Genomic DNA, 20,245 nt, shown 5'->3' on the forward strand with positions numbered 1-20,245 from the left:
ATGCCTTCTTAAAACCTTGCGAAACATCTTTAGATGGAGCTGAGAGGATCTTGACCAACTGTTTTTTTGTTTTGCTCTGTCTGAAATAGGAAAATGGTAGTGATAAAAGGACCTTTGGACTCCCGTCCTGAGAAGCAGGACTTGCATTGAGACAGGATGGTTGGACTTGGGGGTTTTGCCGTGCTCTGAAGTTTGCATGACCAAGCTCTCAGCTCCAGCTAGTTCTGTGAGCAGCAGATGTATCTACAAGGATATTTTCAGCTTATAATTGACTAGAGGAGAAGCTGTACCACTGGAGGTAGTCTCATTAGAAGACAAAATGAGTAGGTGGCCTAACCTAAATAGATCGATACTCTGCACAGTCCCAACACTCTGCTGAAGAGCACACACATGTAATAGCCTATTGTTACCATTTTATACAACCTTTAAACAGTTTTCTGCTATTGAAAATTTCTTGGGAAGCTTTTGCCTGCAGTGTTTGGAGGGAAAATCAGTGGTGGAGGTGTATAGGCTTTATTCTTTCAGGAAGACTCTAGATTTGCATTTAAGATGATGAGGAAGCCTAAGACTGTCATTATCTACAATGATTTTGGGCATTGATCCACAATTTTCCTATGTTTAAAGTCAGAAAATGACTGAGTATTGGATTGTTTCAGTGTTCTGGGAATCGGTCCGTGTGACTGGCTCTGTGTTCCAAGTTAGGGGCTGCAGGCCACAGGGGCTGCTGAGTGGGAGGGAAAGCTTATTCTGCATCTGCTCACTAGACCAACGAAACCTGTATTTTGGTCTGAATGCATCCTTACGTAAATGTTGCAGATATCTGTGAGCAACGAAGCTGAAGATTTGTGTCTGTCGTGTGCGTTCCTCCCTCCTTCCAGCAAGTAATGTAATGGAGTAAATGTACAGGAGTATGCTTGGGGAGAGCTTTGGCTCTTCAGTGAAAGACAGCAGATACCTGAAGCCTTGCTGGTTGGCTTTGCAATGTAAAAAAAACATCAAGAGAGCACTGAATTTATTCTAAGTGTAACTTGACTTACACATGAGTCTTCTCGGGCAAGGAATGACACGTAAAGCACTCTTGCTTTCCAAGAATTTCAAACTTGAAAGCAGTGCCTGTTTCTCAAGGAGCAATATTGCTCAAACTCTACACAACCCAGCTTCAAGAACCTCTGTGAACCTTGTGCTGGGGCTTGGCAGTGCTCTCTGCCCCTTCTCAGAGAACAGGTTGTGTGCTCCAAGAAAGAAACTTTAAGGTGACTGTGCGAGGCACCTGTAGTGCTGGTTTGAATTGTAGAACATCTTGGAGTTTTGCCCGACGTATTGGCTGCCTCCTTAGCATCTTGGTCCGAGTCATGTTTAGGTGAAGCTATTTGAATTGCTTGGCCTTACTGATTATTTGGCTTTTAGATTGACGATGACTGTCGAATGCAGATAGGGAAGGTTTACTATTTGTTAGATGTTGCTCTAGAGTGTTGAGATAAATGGATCTGGCTTGGTGCGGATGCTCCCACGGGCTGGGTTGCCTGTGGGCTGAGTGCTGTGGTCATCAGCAAGGCAGTGCCTTGGTCCGCTGTCAAACTGAAGACTACTAGTTGAACTAGGAGAAGGCTCCAGGGAGACCTTCTAGCAGCCTTCCAGAACCTAAAGGGGCTACAAGAAAGCTGGAGAGGGACTTTTGACAAGGGTGTGTAGCGATAGGACAAGGGGCAATGGATTTAAACTGAAAGAGGGGAGATTTAGATCAGATCTAAGGAAGAAATTTTTTACAGTGAGGGTGGTGAGGCACTGGCACGGGTTGCCCAGGGAAGCTGTGGCTGCCCCATTCCTGGAAGTGTTCAAGGCCAGGTTGGACGAGGCTTTGAGCAACCTGGTGTAGTGGAAGGTGTCCCTGCCCATGGCAGCGGGGCTGGAACTAGATGGTCTTTAAGGTCCCTTCCAACCCAAACCATTCTATGAGTCTATGAACAAAAGATTGTTGGGTTGCAAGCAGCCCACGAGCTGCTTTTGGGTGCCTCTGGTTACAGCTTTGGTCTTTCTGGGCTCTGTTCATCATTGTGCCTTTAACTTGCTGTGTGACCTTGCAGAAGGTGCTCACGTATGTAAAATGCATGATCCAGACAGCTTCAGGACCACAGCTGCCCCATGGAGTTCACAGGGTGGCCAGTTGTGTGGTTGCTGGGATAGTGCTTTCTCCGGAGTACATCCGCCACGGATCTGACCTTCCCTATCGCGAACGTGCGTTACCTGCTTCCAACAGGAATTGCCTAGACCGAGTTTACATTCATAATTAAAGTTTACAGCTGTTTAATAATAAAAGAAAGGGAAGGAGAGATTACCAAAAAAGACTAAAAAAAACCCAAACTGGTAGAGAGTCCCTTGGCCAGTCCGTAATTTGTGACAGCGACAGAGCTCTCGCAGCGGCAGGCAGGCACGCTCATGAATAGCGCAGCCGAGTGAGGCCACGCTAGCAGGGGAAAGGATGAATTTTTTATCAAGAAATCCTGTTAGCATATTTACATATGGATTTATTAGTGCCACAAGCCTCCGGATCCAGGCATAAAACATCGACGTTTTTGCTTTTTCAATCTCCCCAGCTCTGTAAGGCTGGAGAAGGGGAGAAACAAAGGGAAGGATTGAGCTTCTATTTAAACTTGGCTGAATTAACGTTATTACCACATGCAACAACTATAGTTAAAATATGTTCATACACAGCTAGTGGTATTGTAGCAAAATTAAAACACTGCCAGCTTGTAGGATTTTACCAAGAGTCTACTGATATTTGGGTTGATTTTATGCATTTTTACACTTTCCTCTGAAAGCCTGGCCCCTGGGTTTATGTGCTTGAGAGAACTATAGCTCCCTTCCTCTCTTATTTGGTACTTTCTAACTCTTGTAATTGGAAAGAAAAGCTGGAAAGTTTGAATCCTAAAGTATCAAAATCCAAAGAGCTAATTATCTATGTGTATGTATTTATTTTTTCCTTTTGTATGTATTTATTTTTTCCTTTTTTTAAACAATGATCTCCTCTGCTTGAGGCTTCCACCTGGATTTCCTGCCCCACAGAAAACGATGGGAGTGTTGCCCTCTCTCGTTTGATGATGTGAAGAAAGGTATCTCTTGAGCTGCCTCTCCCTCTCCGTTTTGACTGCCCGCTACACAAAAGAGATTTCTCCCCCTGGCACAGAGGATGCACATTGTTCTGGTTTGTGGCGAGGGTAGATGTGCTTCACCTTATGTTTCATAGAATCATGGAATGGTTTGGGTTGGAAGGGACCTCAAAGATCATCCAGTTCCAACCCCCCTGCCATGGGCAGGGACACCCTCCACCACACCAGGTTGCTCAAACCCTCATCCAGCCCGGCCTTGAACACTTCCAGGGATGGGGCAGCCACAGCTTCTCTGGGCAACCTGTTCCAGTGCCTCACCACCCTCAGAGTGAAGAATTTCTTCCTTAGATCAAATGGAAAACTCCCCTCTTCTAGTTTAAAGCCATTGCCCCTTGTTCTATAACTACACACCCTTGTCCAAAGCCCCTCTCCAGCTTTCCTGTAGCCCCTTTAGGTACTGGAAGGCTGCTAGAAGTTCTCCCTGGAGCCTTCTCTTCTCCAAGCTGAAAAGGTTTAGGATATGTATATGTCCACTGGGGAAGTCTAAGGCACATATTTGATGCTTGCTGCCCAAGTGTCATGCGTTTGACTTTCAAACATGCCACGGTGGTTGTTCTGGGACCTCTGGGTGCCCGGACAGCCCTGTGGGGTGTGGAGATGAGCAGGTGGAGAAGGGGTAGATCTGGGGCTGGAAGCAGCATGGCCGTGTCAGGTCAGAGGATAACTAGCCTCATGAAGAAGCAGTGCAATCAGTGTTACCATGTCTGTGGAGCACTGGCTCAGTCTGGAAAACAGTGGTTTCTCTGGCAGAACATGGGGCAGGGCTCCCCAGAGCTGTGCTGCTGCGTGGGGCGGATGGGCACCGCTGCCTGATGTGAAGGTGTGGGGCAGGCAGGGCTGCTGCAGCGTTTCCTGCTTTACATATGTTTAGAGGTGGGGAAAAAAAAGCACCTTTCCCAATTATTGTGGCTGGTCTGATGTTAAAGCAAGTGACAGTTAAGACAGTGGCTTCTGAGCATATAAAGTGATAAATGCAAATCAAGTTATACTTTCAGGGTGATTTTCTGGAATCAAACTAAACCCCCCTGCCTTCTGCTGCCTTTTGTGTCCTCCCGCCCTGGGCAGGCCCTTATGCACCTTCCAGCAGCACCATGTGCTTTATCTTTGGCACCCCAGGCTTGTTAGGGATTCAGCTGGGCTCTTGGTCCAAGGGGATAAGAGCTAATACCAGGCCAGGTGTCTCACCCCTCATCCATAGCTGGTGCTGCCAGGGCTTTAGAGCCTGTGGTAGAGGCTGGTTGTGTGCCATCTCAGGCCAGTAGTTTGCTTTTTGTTTGCAGGATGTGAAATACTCTGGATTTGATTCTGATCCTGGTAGGGAACAGCTCTGTGTTCTGCTCCTCTAAACAGCAAGTGGCCGTGGGGCTGGATGCAAGGCACTTCTCTTTTGGGGGCAAAAGGATTATCTTTGTTTCAAAGCATGGTTGATTTTAGTGTCGTGAGACTCAAAGGATTTTCAGATATTTTTCTTCTGACATACACTTGGGAACCGGGAGTTAGGGATGGATCTGAGGAGTAACTGGGGGATTTGAACAAGGTGGATCGTTATTACAGCAGTGAAATGCACTGACCACTATCCTGAAGGTAAAAAGGAAGAGCAGAATAACTCAAAGACCTTCTGCAAAGAGAAGAGGATCTTCTCAGAAGCACTGTTTTGAGTGTAATTGTGCAAGGATTTTAGAGCACCTCTTCCCAGCGAGTTCTGTTTGAGCAGGTGTAAACCCAGGACTTGATTGCCTTTGGTTTGATGTGAAAAGGATTGCAGAGGCCAGTGGGCTCACTGAAAGTTTTTCTTACAACAGCTGGCCCACAAGACAACAGGCACCCCATCCCAAAGGGCCCCAGAAAGCACATTCTCTGCTATGAAATCTTTCCTAGTGTCCAAAACACACTTGAGACCTACCATAAAGGCACAGGAGGCACAATGATAACATGCTGTAGGAGGAGATCAGGAGATCCTCCAATCTTGAGTCGTTAGCTGGATCTCATATGGACCTAAGGGCTTCCTGAGATCCTGTTCATCCCATGGCCACACGTGGAAACCTCCAGCTAAGGAGTTTTCCTCAAAGAACGCAAAAGCAGATAAAGCCACGAGAAGCAGTTGTTAAGCCTAACTCCAAATTTCACTCCAGCTTGCTGAGTTGGGGCTCTGCCATTTTAATTCACTCCCTCGACATACCAGGGCACCTGCTCTGAAGAGCCTGAACCCACCGATCCCAGATGGAGGGACACTCAAGGTGGGTGTTTGAACCCCAGTCCGACCCTGTCTCGCTGTACGTAGCACATGTGGGAGTGTGACTTGGGCTGACCACTAATTTCATTAACCAGCCCATTTCAGTTTTACCCTTCACACAGATGAGCACGCCGGGCAGGTGCTCTGTCGTCTCCCTCCCGTGGGTGGTACAAGCCCTGAGCATCAATCGGAAATGCACCTCTCTGCCAATTTAATTTTGCTCAGAAGGGTCAATCACCAGCACTTCCCCAGCCCCGGCTGTTGTGTCCCTGCAGAGCCGAACACCAGCTGCTCTCTGCAAATGGACTGTGACATCTGAAAGTCAGTAACCAAAGTTATCGGACTGACTTGGTGCCAAGATTGTAGTTAAATTGGAACTGGGGGAAAAAAAAAAAAAAAATTAAAAAATTGCTTTTTTGCACATTCTGGTATATCATGTAAGCACACTGGATCAGGACTCGAGAGATGGGGCTTCTCTTGCTGGTCTGCTGGGAAATGTGGGAGCAGCTCTCCTGTCACCTGGCTGCGACCCAATTTCACCTTCTGTAAAGCTGGGGGTAGCTATAGAGGCCTCCTCAGTGCAGGGCTTGGAGGTGTTTCTGGGTGAAAAAGGCTATATAAGACTTAAAAGATGAAAGTCTTTTAAAAAAATGGTTGTGGGTTTTTTTTTTTCTTCTTCTGTTTTCAGTTGCTCCAAAGAGATGTGGGTAAAAAAGGAGAAAAATTAGTATTTTTTGAAAAATAATTAATTTTAATACCTTTTTGGTAAAGGAATAAATGGAATAGAAAAAAAATTTTCACAGCTCTACTGGGCTAGATGCTAAGATATGACTTTCTCAGGGAGGTGAGGAAGATGTTGTACTCCTCCTCAGCTCTTCCCGGTATGTTACTGATGGGCGACTGAGGCCCCTTCGTTATCTCTCAGACCCCTGGACTTATTTCTGAAGGTTGCAATATTTTAAGAAGTTTATGCAAATGCCTCCAGTCCCCTTTTGTGGTCGTCTTTGTTTAAAATAAAGCCTGAAAAACAATAAAGCTTTTCAACGTCCTGCTAGATTTTAGGCTTGAGATTATCTTTCTAAGCAAGAAGCCAAATGTCTCGTGCTCTGATCTAACAAATACATCAGCCTACACTCCACCAGGTTGGACTTTGGGGCAGAGATATGTTCTCCAGGGCTTTCAGCAAACTGGAGTCCAGACTTTCCACCAGGGATTTTCCTTCTGAATACAGTGCAACTAGTAATGAGTATTTCTTAATTAGAATAGGCAAAGCTTATGCTTGACCACAGCTATGCATTCAGGGACTTCAGATGTGATTTGGACTCGAATTTAATAATATCATATGAAGCCTGTATACCTCATTCTCCATCTGTGAAAGCACTTTGCGCTTTCCAGATGTGGAGACTGACACTTCAGGATATCATGGTAATGTGGATGTTGTAGCATCCCAGAGAAGCGACCAGTTTGAATGTCTTTGGAGTCTGTGACTGTTTTGTGAATACTAGAGGCATTCATTGATTCCACAGATTGAACTCAGAATGGCTTTTCTCAGCAAATTTGGGTTTTCTGCCCTTACGCCTTCTTGTACAAGGTCTGTCTGTCTCTGATGGAGAGCTCAGTGGGAGTCACTTAGTGCCTGGAGAAAATGTAAGGCAGGGCTCCATATGCTCGTTGTACACGCTTTTAATATTTTTAGTTTTGTTCTTAGTAATTTCTGGGTTCACCTAACCCTAAAAATAGGAACAGATAGAAATAAATCAACCATAAATAGCATTGCTAATTAACAGAAGTAGCGAGGAATGAATTGTGGAAAATCAGATGAAGGGTGAACAGAGTTCATCTCTTGAAGACAGCTGAGAATTTTCCTCAATGCAAAAGTACTTATCTAAGGGAAGATTACACTTTAATTGCTCCAGATAAGTCAGGCGCTGCCATTGATTACATGAAAGTGAGTAAACTCTAGGTGTACTATACATTTTGATTAAAGCCGTAGTAAAGAGCTAATGGTCTGTGGTGTTTCAGCTTTGGCTGTATCTGTCAAATTAGATCCCTTCTTTATTGAACCACACTCTGGAAACATTTCCAAAGGACTACGTGTTAACCTATTAATTGCTTGTTTTTCACATTGATGGACAACGTGCTGAGCAAAGTGGTGGCAGAATTTCTTCCTCAGAGATCCAGGGCAACTGCCTCAGGGCTGCTATGCCTGCTGAAAGAAGAAACTCATGTAAGCAGCAGAATCACTCCTTGTTCAGAGGCAGAGAGAGTTGTTTTATTGCTCTAGTGATAAAAAAGTGGAGTAACTCTAAGTCTAAACGGATTTCTAAGAGCTTGAGAGCCCAAAGCAGCAGGGAACCCTAGCTGGAGATGTGTTGGCAGGACCAGCCTAGACCTTGCTCTGGATTTGTTACTCAGGTTGGTGCTGGTACATGGCAGGATGGTCTATGACTTTACGCTTCTCTAGATGCTGCCCTTAAGGTCTCACAAAAAGCTCCAAAGTCAAGAGAAGAACACCTATAAAGGGATTTTGGCTGCCTTTAGGTGTTGGCAGAGGAGCTCTGGTGAAGGCTGCTATACAGCCACTCTCTTCATGAGGTTCCTGCTACCCATAGCAGTAGCAGAAGAGAATTTGACCCTGAGCCATGAAGCCTGGAGTGTGTTTCCTTACCTCCAGCTGTTAGCAGGTGAGAGTTTGATCATGATGACTGCATCCACGGAGGTGCAGGTGCCATGGAGGGTTAGTCCCCCCTGCGTGGGCAGTGCCCGGCAGCTGGCCTGCACTGACGTCTTACCCTGTGCAGCAGCTTCCTGAGCGCAAATCAAAGTCATCAGGAAGTCTGTATAATTTGTAGTAATTACAGGCTTACTGTAAAGTCAGTGTGTTCACATGTGGGTCTGCGGTGATAGAGCTGACCTGGTGTAGCCTTGTGTGTGGACATCTCTCAGCTGTCTTTTCCTCTCAGTACAGGAATAAAAGGACTGTGAGTAGAGAAGGTTATTATTTTGCAAGAAGGGCAAAGAGAATGATGGTATTTTGATCAGAAACCTGGAAATCAGGAGCTGAAATGCAAGATTTTACTGCTTAGGTTCGTTGCAGCTCAACAGCCTCCGAACAGGGTATCCAGTCCCTGCCGTGAGCCACCTGGCATGTTCCTATGGCAAAGGTCTTTGTTGTTCTGCTGCTTCTGTGTTGCCCAAGAGGATTTAATCAGGTTCAGCAGTGTTTAATAGATTATTTGAATAAGTTATTTAAACACGTGCTGTTGCTGCCTGGCTCGCTTGGTTCCCTAGCGAGGATTGTTAGCAGTGCAGAGCAGTGGAGAGTCTTCTGTTGGCACCAGCTCGGAGGAGCTGTCAGCTCCAGGTTGCAGATCCATCAGGTCTCAGATTCACCGTTGGGGCATGGCCTTAGTTCTGCTGGTCGGTGGCACACGTGCCCAGGTACGTGGGAATCCCCCGTCCCTCTGGCCACATGAATACAGATTGAGGTTGTGCCACAGAAGCTGGAGGGAAGCGGGAGGTTGTAGGCAGCTGTGCTGTCTGCTTGGAGAAAAGAGGAGGGCAGCATTTTGGGGGTTATTCTGTGTTTGATTTGCTCTAACTTGCAGTCTGCAAATCTTCTGAAACCCCCAAAATCTCCACCCGTGGAACCAAGGCAGTTGCTTGCCTGTTTGTGAGGCTGTGTGTAACCCAAACACTGAACTGTGTGTTTGTTATTTTGCAATTCCAGAACCAAGATCTCATCGCTGATGCAAACCGTGATCAAGCAACCCTGGTAGAAACTGCAGAAGCTTCCCTTCCTTGGGGCTGCTGGCTCTTTTTTCTGCAGGGGCTGTCACAGTTTTCCTAGTAACTCCCCACCGCTGATCGGAGCCTCGCTGGCAAGGAAGCGCTGCGGAGTATTTACACGCTCCTTCCCCTACCAAACCGGCTCCTGCTCCCTTTGATCAGCCCCGTTTGAAGTCAGCAGTGTGTGGGATTCGGCCATGAGGCTGGCAGGCTGTGAGACTCCCCTGATGATGCCCCAGCCACGGGAAGCACTGAGCAGAAAGTAGGGAGGGTCCCTGGAGAGACGGTGTTGTGCTGCCGGGATGGAGATGGGCTGGGAGAAGGATGTCGGAGCAGGCAGGGCTTTGCTGAGCATTTCATGGGGACGGGATGGGGCCAGCTGGAGCAGAGCTGCTTCTGGTCCTGCAGCAGCAAGAAGCCTCAGCAATACGAGGAACTCATCCCAGGGCAGCCAGGCACAAGGGCTCTGCCTCCCCGCGTGCCCCGGGAACACGGGCCGTGGCCAGGGCTGCAGAAAGGAAGATGAAAGGTAATACAAAAGCATTTCTGGGCTCTGTAGCACTTTGCGACCAGCAGTAGGCTGCTCTCAAGTCAATTGGTTCAAAACATAGCTTTAAAGGAATTAATATTCAGACGCAGATGCCATCTTGTTAACATAACGAAGCGGTGGCCTAACAGCTTTCCATGTCCGAGAGACAAAAGTGAGTATTAACACCGGCTTTTCTCTGGCGTTGGACAAGTCACAAAAGACTTTTGGTTGTGGGAAGTGCCCTGTGCTTTGCTGGAGTACACTCTGTCCTCTTCGGCTGTATCGGGAGCTCAGGGCATTAATCTCGCTCCATGACAGAAGCCTTTTAGCTTCTACATCTGTTATAGATGACAGCACTCAGCCACCTGCCTCTGTAGAGAGATGGCTGTGCCGTCGCTGCTTGGGCATCCTGGCAATGTGCTCGGTGCTGCATGAAAGGGAGGAGAGATCCCCTGGCTTAAAGCCGACTGTGCAGAGAGCCAACAGAGCTGGAGGCCAAAGGACAACCTTCATGTGACCTGGGTGCTCCTGCTGGGCAGTGGCATCAGGGCTCAGGGTGGACGATGAAGCAGAGTCACGTAGAAGAGGCTAGAAGGATGCTCTGGGGATTTAGGTTAGACTTTTAACAACAATTAAAAAAAAATAAAGGGAAAAGGAGGCACCAGCTGTGAACTGGCACAGTGACACTTCTTGACACAAGCGCCAGGTCAGGGGGTGGAAGCATCTTGGAGCTGAGCAGAGGTATGGCAGAGGGGTCTGTGGCAGCCAGTCTTGTTGGGAAGAGCCCTCCAGGGGCTGGAGCGCTCCTATGGGCTGTAGGTGCCTCAGGTACCATTCTCTGTGTCTCCCTTGCAACCCCAAAAGTTTCCCTTAGACTTCTTGTGCCTCAGTTTCCCCACTGTGAAGCACCTCTTCTGTGAGAGCCTTGTGCTGTCAAGTTTAAGGGATGTGAGCTGTTCAGTGCCAGTGCCCGGGGCGCTCCCGGAGCACGGCTTCAGTCTGACATTGGCACTGTTCAGGTGGTGCTTGTGGGGAGCCCTGTGGCTGTTTCCAACCAGTGGGTTCCTGAGCAGCAAGGCAGCCCTCCCGTGAGCCCTTACTGTATTTAGATGTAATTCTGGCACATTGTGACAAGCATTTCATTTCTCCTTCTTCCCTATCGGCTTAAACTTGTGGTTAGGATCAAGTAGCACTGACGGTCAGCCAGGCGTTACACCAGTGAAATGTTTTAGCTGGAACAAAAGTTGGTTTGATCTTTTGGCTCATCCTACTTAACGAGCGAGCTTGGAGCTGGGCCACAGTCCAGCTCCAGAAGGGCTTCCTCCTCGGCTCTGCTCAGCCAGAGGTGCCTACAGGATTCTGGGGGCTTTCCCTGGAGGAGAGGAGTTGGGTTTTCCTGCCAGCAAACAGGTTTGATTCATTGAAGTATCTCACCATGGCAGAGCCGGCACCACAAACTGACTCAGGTTCAAACGTGCTTGGGAGCACTGGGAAAGATGCTGTGTGTCCATGAAGGCTCTGCTTTCTTGGGAGAGGTTTTTTGTTGACCCTTTTGCCTGGTGTTTTGCCCTGTAGTTTGTCCTGGATCCCTGCGTGCCAGGCAGAGCGAACAGAGCCAGTCCCTACCCTACATAAGGTAGTCGAGCAAATGCCTGGAGGAGGGTGGTTAATTAGTCATATTTCAGCACATTTCATTTTTAAGGGCTTTGATTGTGGCATGGAATTGTGGATCCATCGCCAAGTTTGGGCTTCAAATGAATAAATAAATGATAAACGATCATTTGGCAGCAGTGGCCCTACTGCACTCTCTTTGCATGTTTATGTGGTTTCCCTTCTCCCATCTGTCCGTTCCTCCAGATCTTCCTTGTGGGTTGGCTCTCCAGCCCCCCTTGCCCGGCTGACGGCATTCCCAGCCTCGCCGAACGGGGATGCACTTGCTCTGACCGGAGACACGAGGGCTGCCACCTCTGCCAACGAAACGAGAACTGAAGAACAGCCTCTCAATATGAAACCATGGGATTTGCTCTGTAATCCCAGGAGAGCAGGCTGGGCTTGTACCAGGCTGTCGTGGTTTTTGGACTGAGGGTCGAGACAAGAACCAAGAGGGAGCACCCACCAACCATGGTCCCGGGCAAAACATGACTCAGGCTTTCTTCTTAAAACAAAACAATTTATTAACAGTTACTGAACAAGAGACACAAGGAACGAAACCGGTTACTTGAGAGGAGAAAAGAGAAAACAAGGCCAGATCTTAAAACAACACCTCCCCACCCCGTTTCCTTTCGTTCCTGGCTCAACCTCCCCCCAGCGGCGCAGGGGGACAGGGAATGGGGAGTGCAGGTCAGTTCATCCATGTTGTTCACTGCCGCTCCTTTCTTAAAGGAGGAGGAGCCTTTACACCATTCTTCCCTTGCTTCGGTGGATCCCCTACTCATGAAGAAAAAAAGTCCCCAAACTTTTCCAACGTGAGTCCTGCCCGCAGGATTGCAATCCTTCCCCATGGATCGCACCAGTTCGGGCTTTACCAGTCTCGGTCTCTTAGGGAGCTGCTGCCACTCGCTCTGGCGTGGGTCGTCCCACGGACTCCAGATGCCTCCACGACCTCGTCGTGCATTCCGTGCCCCATTATTAACAGCACCTCGTCGCGCACCCCCTGCTCCACGGCCTCTCCTGGGCTCAGGCATCTCTTTTCCGACGTGGGTTTCTCCACGGGCCACGAGTGGGTCTCTGCCCCGCCGAGCACACCCTGGCTGCAGGGGGGCCGCCTGCCATCTTCACACCGATTGCAAGGGAAGCCTCAGCTCCAGCACCCCTCCTCCTGCTCCATCCTTAACTGACCCGGTCGTTGTGGTTGTTTTCTCTTAGATCTTAATCCCCTCTAGAGGAGCTCGGCCCGGCGGGCACCCCGGGAGCGGGGCGCTTCCCGAGACCCCATGCGGCTCCCCCGGCGCCATCTTGAGCACATGGTGCCAGCCCGGGCCCGGGCAGTCGCCTGGCCGGGAGCGAGGGCAGCGCCCTCCTGCTCTCTCCTCGCTCCTGGGAAAAAAGCCCTTTCCCACCCCTTTGTCCCAACTTAAATAGGGCCATTCGCAGAGGCGCCAATTTGGCTCAACCCTCCCCGGGGGGGGGTTGGGACTCAGATCTGGTGGCACAGGGAGCAAATCCCCTCCCTTGCCACCAGAACACCCCCCCCACATCAAACTATCACACAGGCGCCTTCCCCGTGCGTTGGGGAAGAGGATGAGTGTCCCTGCTTCTTCCGAACCCATCTGTAGAGACACGGTGCAGGAGAACAGGGAAAGGAAAGAGCCAAAAGCCGAGAGGACTGGAAAGACAAAACAGTGAATGAAGACGTGGTGCTGCTGGGATGGGATGACAGGTATTGCAAAAGGCATTAAAAAATCGTAATGAGAGGTTGGGCTGTGCAGAGCTTTCCCTGCCTTTCTGCTCTCGTTTACCAGCTGGTTTTCTCTTCAAATTCATTTGTCTGTCACGCGCTGGTTTTGCCTTTAGCGGGGGTGGGTTTGTAGCGAGGTTAGTTAGTCCCTGTTCCTCTCGGGTGAGTCACTGATCAACTGACACAGATATTTCTGAAGATGTTTGCTATTTGGATGCTTGTCATGTGTTTGATCCGGAGTTATGTTCCTTGAGGAAGAATTTCTGCAGATATGCACCATATTAAAAACGTCTCGGAAGGTATTTGCTTGCACCAGTGGCATAAGTGTTATCACCTGCAAGAAATGCTGTGACATCGGTCACCCACGTCACTCACGCGTTGGGTTTGCTTGTTTATCGAGTGACTTCGACTTATGCAGAGACGTTTCGAGGTGGCATCAAGCACCCGTGTGGCTGCAATGTTCATGGATGCATTTAAAGCCCTTCCTCTTTCTGTAAATCCTCTGGCAAGCAAAATTGTGCTTGCAAATATGATTGCACCACAGATAATAAATAAAAAGCACCGATATCAGTTAGAATTAACGCGTTTTGTGCAAGTTGATGTTTGAGTGTTTCTTTGGTCTCTGCCAGCCTCTGCGGTTGGGCAGGTGGGTAAGCTCTGTGTTTGTGTTATTCTTTATTTTCTGGAGGAAGAGGAGGAGGAGAATGTCTCTGGATCTTTTCTTTTCACCTCCCTTTCCCCCTCCCCTCCCTTACACCCAACATCAGATTCTCAATTTGCTGCGTTCTTCACTCACAAGAGAAGAATTTGCATTTTTCTCGGTACTTGGCTTCAGTAGACGGCCACGTGGCATTTCACTTTTCAGCAGTTCCTTCAAGAGCTCCCTCGTGGTCGATGAATGCAGAAACTTTGTCATAAACTAAACCACCCTTCCCTCCCCTTAATCTAGACTGCTGCTTACTCAGGGAGCCTCAGGCCGGTTTTGATGACAGAAGCCCAAAGTGCTGAGTAAGCACATGTGGAATTGCGATCGCTCTGAAGATGCCTCGTTTTGTCGCAGACTTCCCGTCTTCTCCCGCTCCATGTGTACGCTCAGACTCTGGGCACAGTGCCATGCTCTGCCTTAACGGCAGCACAGAGTAACGGGAGGCTGTGGTTCCCTCCCGTTGTTGTGGGTCTCAAGTCAGACGTAAACATGATGCTCAGCACATGGGAAGTCAGAGTTGAGGTGAGGAGGAAGTAGGTTGGTGTAGAAAGCCTGTACAGAGGTAGGTAACTGAAAGGTGTGTTTTGGCCCTGCAAGGAGAAGTTGTGGAGTTGGATGCATCTTCTCGCTGGAGCTGATGACAAATCATGGTGCGGACAGTGGAACAATCAACTTGGTTCATCAGTTCTTCTGAGAGAGTTGGGGTTGTTCAGCCTGGAGAAGAGAAGGCTCCGGGGAGACCTTCCAGCACGTTCCAGTGCCTAAAGGGGCTACAAGAAAGCTGGAGAGGGGCTTTTGACAAGGGTGTGTAGTGACAGGACAAGGGGCAATGGCTTTAAACTGAAAGAGGGGAGACTTCGATTAGATATAAGGAAGAAATTCTTCCCTCTGAGGGTGGTGAGGCACTGGACCAGGTTGCCCAGAGAAGCTGTGGCTGCCCCATCCCTGGCAGTGTTCCAGGCCAGGTTGGATGAGGCTTTGAGCAACCTGGTGTAGTGGAAGGTGTCCCTGCCCATGGCAGGGGGGTTGGAACTAGTTAATCTTTAATGTCTCTTCCAACCCAAACCATTCTGTGATTCTTTTGCTGGCGTTTGAACTGGTGAACATGACAGAACTAACCAGTACGTCAGTGGTGGACAGCTCTACGGAAATCTGGGGGGAATCTCCCCTGCTCTCTGCCCTGCACTTTCTGTACAGTATTTTGTTTCTGAGGCTGATTAATATTTGTTTTTTCCTCTCTCCCTTTCTTTTGGTTTCCAGACAAATGATGCTGCAGGAAATACCTGGAACTGGCTTTACTTCATCCCTCTCATCATCATTGGCTCTTTCTTCATGCTCAACTTGGTGCTGGGCGTCTTATCAGGGTAAGACACTACTCACTTGTTTATCTCCACCTGGATACGAAAAGGGAAGATGTGTTGGTCCTAGCACTGGGAGAGGATGTAGCTGAAAAAGAGAAGATGGAGTGATACATCACACTGTACGTTGTCCCCCTTCACAAATTTCCTGCCTTGTCCTTTCCTGGTGGTGGGCTGTTTGTATAAGGCTGTAGAGCCGTAGAGTGGGGTCTAGGCTGGTGAAAAATCATTGAGATGATTCTGAATCCAGACCCGAGAGTTAAGTGAGGTCCCTGTAATTATGCTGAGTCGGATCTATGCATCCAACACTTACTCCTGCGTCATCTTGCAAACCCATCAGGAACCCACTGAGGCCAGTATAAATACTCCAGTGCTGGAGCTGGACATCAAAGTGTTCGTAATGTGTTCAGTCTAACTGTGCAGCATGGAGAAACATGAAGCTCAAACAGAAGGAAATTAAAAGATCTCAGGTGCTTGTTTTTTTGTTTGTATGTTTGTTTTTTTGTTTGTATGTTTGGTTTTTTGTTTGTTTGTTTGTTTTTTAATTTTTATTTTTTAAAATCTCTAGCCATTTAAGCTAATGTCTGGATTTTGGGGTCACACTGGTCTCTTGATGTTCAAACCCCAGGGTTCAGCCCAGGATTCGGTGTTTGTTGCATGTGAGTTTTGAGTTTGGGCCATGGCAGAGATGAAGCCGCCAAGCTGGAAGCCTTGCTGGAACGTCCCAGTGTCTGTGGAAATTTGATCTGGAATTAACAACCTGACTCACCTTAATGGTTTTCAACCTCTTAGACTTCAGCACTTTGATCTGCACACAGTTTCTTAGCCCATCCAGGTGATCTAGATTATGTAGATGTACCAAGATGGAGATTTATTTGTGGCTTTTGGCAGCACAGGAAGGCAGGTAAGAGTTAACGCTGTTTGGTGACAAAGGCCCTTCACTGCTGCACCTTTGGCCTTTAAGTGACCGGAGAAAGAAAGATGTTTCCCAAAGCACAGATTCATGTTTGTGCCGGGTTTAGTGGTGGGATTTCGGGAGCAGGGGAGGGGTTGCGGAGCCGGCCCCGCTCAGGAGCTGCAAAAAGCTTCCATGGCTCCGCAGCCGGTCGGAGCGGCCCCTCGGGCCAGGCAGCGCCTCTGCGAACGCCCCACTTAAGACGAGGACAAAGGAGCCTGAACTGGGCTGGACCGAAGAGAGGAGCAGGGGGAGACAGGGGCTGCCCCCCTTCCCGCGCGGGCTGCTGCTCCCTGGCTGGAGATGGCGGCGGCAGCGCGGCCAGGATCGCTCTGGAGTGCCCCAGTTCCCGGGGCTCCCGCCAGGCGGGTCCGTCCTGCCAGGACTGCCCAGGTGTGTTGGGCCCGGCGCAGCTGCAGCGGAGACAGACCCGAGACCCGGGAGAAACGGCCACGCAGCCACCCAGGCCAGTGAGGATGGAGCGGGAGGAGCTGTGCTGGAGCTGGGACTGCCCTGCAGCCCGTGGCAGACGGCCGGTGGCCGCCCTGACCCCGGGGAGATTAACGGTGGAGCAGAAACTCACCCACAGGCCATGGGGAACCCTGTGCTGGAGCAGAGATGCCTGAGAGAGGCCATATATTATCTCAGAGGGAAGGATCCCGTGCTGCTGGAGGCTGACAATAAGGCGGAGATGCAGCTGAAATCCGTGGAGGACCCCACACCAGAGCAGGTGGCTGTACTCTAAGAAGCCATGACTCTGTGAGGAAGAAGCCTGCACTGGAGCAATCTGATGGGTAAGGATTGCAACCTGGGGGAAGGACTCATGTTGGTGAAGTCTGTGGACTGTCCCATGAGGAGGCGATCCATTGGAGCAGGGCAAAAGAGTGTAAGGAGTTCTCCTCCTTTAAGAAAGGAGCAGCAGAAACAATGTGTGATGAACGGACCTGCAACCCCCTGTTCCCTGTCCCCCTGCGGCGCTAGGTGAGGAGGTAGAGCCGGGAAGAAGGGGTAGGAGGAAGGTGTTTTTAAGATCTGGCTTTGTTTCTTGTTATCTTCTCAAGTAGCTGTTAACAAATTAAAGTGACTAGTTCCCAAGCTGAGTCCATTTTGCCCGGTTGGTAGGTGATCCCTCCCTGTTCTTATCTCAACCCTCAGGCCTTTTGTTATATTTTTCTCCTGTCATGAGCAAGTGACCTCATGGTAGCTTAGCTGTCAGTTGGGCTAAACCACAACAACGTTCAATTTTATTATTTTGTTAAGGATCCTCGTCCTCAAAGCACGTGCTGGGAGCAGGAGCAGCGAGGCAGCAGTGCAGTTCTGTTTGAGGACTGGGAGACATGCTGCTACAAGAGAGGGTCATGGAGAAGGCCATGTCATGCACTTTGCTGTTCCTTCAGTCCAGGAATAATGGTCATGATCAATAACTGATCAAAGCCACTCATCAGACATCCTGTTGAACTCAAGGCTTTGTACAGGAGAGCTTTGTGACCATGCTTGTCTGACATATGATTTAGAGCGAGCACCAGAGCCAGGGCTGAGTGCGGTTCATTAGGTAGTTCATCTTCCTCGTTCCGCGGTGGGGTCAGCCCACGTTGGCTGTAATGATACTTGTGATTTAAAACAAAACTCAGAAGCCTGCAGGCTCCTGTTCCTTTGTGCTGGATTCAAACGTGTTTGGTGACCGAAAGATGGAGACCTCTGTCTGGCTCTCCTGAAAGCCTCTTGTTGCTTGGGGCAAAACATGAATATTATATAAATGTGTATCTTCTATAAAAAACGCAGCTCTGTGCATCAGGCTTCCCTTTGTTAGTGGTAAGGATGATATCTTCTTCACAGAGGGAAGCTTTTAAGTTCTGTTTTGCACAGTGGTTTGACGTCCTTGGCTGGAATAATTCCTGGGGAGAGGCTGAAGAAAACAAACGCCGTAGCACAGGTGTTGACCACAGTGCTCAGCAGGCTGCTGGTGGGCTTGCAGCTATGGAGCAGTGAAGGACACAGGATGTATCTGAATGGACTAATGATGAGAAGAAACTGGAAAGATGAAAGACCCTCTGAAGGCAGAGACTGTTGCTGTTATATTCTCTAGCCAAAAGTCCCAGACAGCTCTGTAGGAAAAAAGAGGAATTTCTGCTGGAGCTGACTATTTGCATGTCCATTTGTGCCTGGAGAAGGGGTCGTTGGCAAATGCATGTTGATGTCCATAGCGTACAGTTTCACTCAGGACATTGTCATCCACATCCCAGTGACACTATCAGCTAGTGACTCCGGCAGCGGAGACTCTTGGCAATATCTTACATCCCTGTTTCAATGAAACAAAGTTGATTTAGGGTTAGAGGTTCTACAAATAGCCCATGAAGAGGGTTAACTCAACAATCACTCACCTGCTTATTTTCATGATCTGTGCACCTCATGCCTTGAATATTATCCTGGCTGTATCCTGGGAGCGATGTGATGCTCTATTCGTCTTCTCCACGCGTTATGGAGAGGGAACACTGGGGCAGAAAGAGGGGATGTAAAGCCCCCGGGATACAACTGCAAAGCTGGTGTTAGGTCACTGGTTTCCTGGGCTTGTGTGTGATCTTCAGTTTACTGTCCTCTTTCACAAACCCCCTGTTGCTCAGGTTGTATTTTATTTTTGGATACTTTGCCATATACATCATCAACATTAGAGGGTTAAGCTTCAGCGTGCCACTATCTGTACCTTGGAAAGCCACAGAAAACCCTTTTACCTGAGTATTTTTCATTGCTGTTAGTTTTGAGCTATTTCCTCTCGCGTATTTGGGTTCCTCAGTGGGCAATAAAGCAGCTACAAATTTCTGAAGTAGGAAATCACAGGTTATGGCAGTATAAGTAATCTGGAATGACAACAAGTTATTGAGCTTCCTACCGACACTGGATTATGCAGAGTTTTGTCATAACTCTTCATGGAATTTTCTGCCTTTCCGTGGTTATTTGTGAACCCACGTCAACACTGGGCAGATCCCTAATATGAGCAGGCTTAGCTCCTAGGTTTATCTGTTTGAGCAGTGCAGATAGATTGACCCGGTTAGGATCCCCAGTCTCATCTGCTGGCAAAATGGGGAATCATTTGCATTGCAAATGCTACAGAAGAGATGATACCTTTTAAAATAAAAGACCAAACAGCATTTCCTCTGTGCTGATTCTTCTGGATTTGTAATAGAAGCAAAGGCAGGGAAGTGACAGGGAGATGTGGAAATCTGTAAGTGTTAGTAAAAACTTGGTATGAAAGTAACCCACAATCTTGGGCCGCAGTTGATATGACAAAACCTCTGACCACCTGGCTGAGGATGTAATTGCAAAAGTGTGTTGACTCCGTAATTCGGATTGAATGAGACTCTACTTGCTGGACAGTGTGTCCTCCTCATGCGTGCTGATCAAAGGCAATGACTTCAATGATGCAACATCTTATTTCTGATGGTGCAGTAGGGATGTTGGGCTCTCCTGTGTCTTTGCAGGATTTTTGCAGTGGATGCTGTGCCGTACCCGCTCACCGCAGTGCTAAAGGTGGGTCTTTGGGGAAACTGGTAGGAGCTCTCCCTTGCTGGGTTGCATGCCACGAGCAGACTGTGCTGTTCTCTAGCTGTGAACACGACAGGATTTAGAGTTTTCCTGGAGTGCTGCAGTGGTCATTGATGCACAAGTGAACTGGAACTGAACCAGCTCCTAAAATCCAGGAGCTGCCTTTGCTCGTTTACAGAAGATACGAGGCCGTCTCCAGCCGGAGCACAGCATCCCGTTTGCTGCGCAGTAGTGGCGATTGTGGGTTTGTGTCCCTGGTTGGGGATTTTCCTCTCTGCTCTTTGCTATGTATTCCCCTGCCTTCTGTTTGCCCTCTCCGGGGCTTGATCCATCCGTGAGCTGGTGAAACTCAACAGCCCTGCAGAAACTGATAGAGCAGAAAAACACATATTATTTGCTTCTGGAGGAGCTTTTATTGAGGGCCATAGCTAATTCAAGAGAGGATCAGGAATGTGTAGGGCCAGCAGAGCAGAAGCTGGAGGAGAGACTGCTCTGCCTTTTGACAGCATTAAGACATTTGGTAGGCTCGTTTGCTTCTTCAGGTGGACTGCAGCAGTCTGCCCGCTTGACC

General features: G+C 48.7%; 1 protein-coding gene across 2 annotated transcripts in view; it reads left to right on the top strand.

The window, feature by feature from the left end:
* The window catches only part of CACNA1B (calcium voltage-gated channel subunit alpha1 B), a 302,801-nt gene that overhangs the window by 122,527 nt on the left and 160,029 nt on the right, over positions 1-20,245 (top strand). For both annotated transcript variants that reach the window (XM_086625007.1, XM_086625008.1), the window contains exon 7: positions 15,082-15,185. In XM_086625007.1, the coding sequence (XP_086481133.1) occupies positions 15,082-15,185 (104 nt within the window). The remainder of the gene's footprint in view (positions 1-15,081; positions 15,186-20,245) is intronic.

The sequence above is a fragment of the Tauraco erythrolophus genome, chromosome 22 (genome assembly GCF_009769465.1).
Source record: "Tauraco erythrolophus isolate bTauEry1 chromosome 22, bTauEry1.pri, whole genome shotgun sequence".
Taxonomy (NCBI): Eukaryota; Metazoa; Chordata; class Aves; order Musophagiformes; family Musophagidae; genus Tauraco; species Tauraco erythrolophus.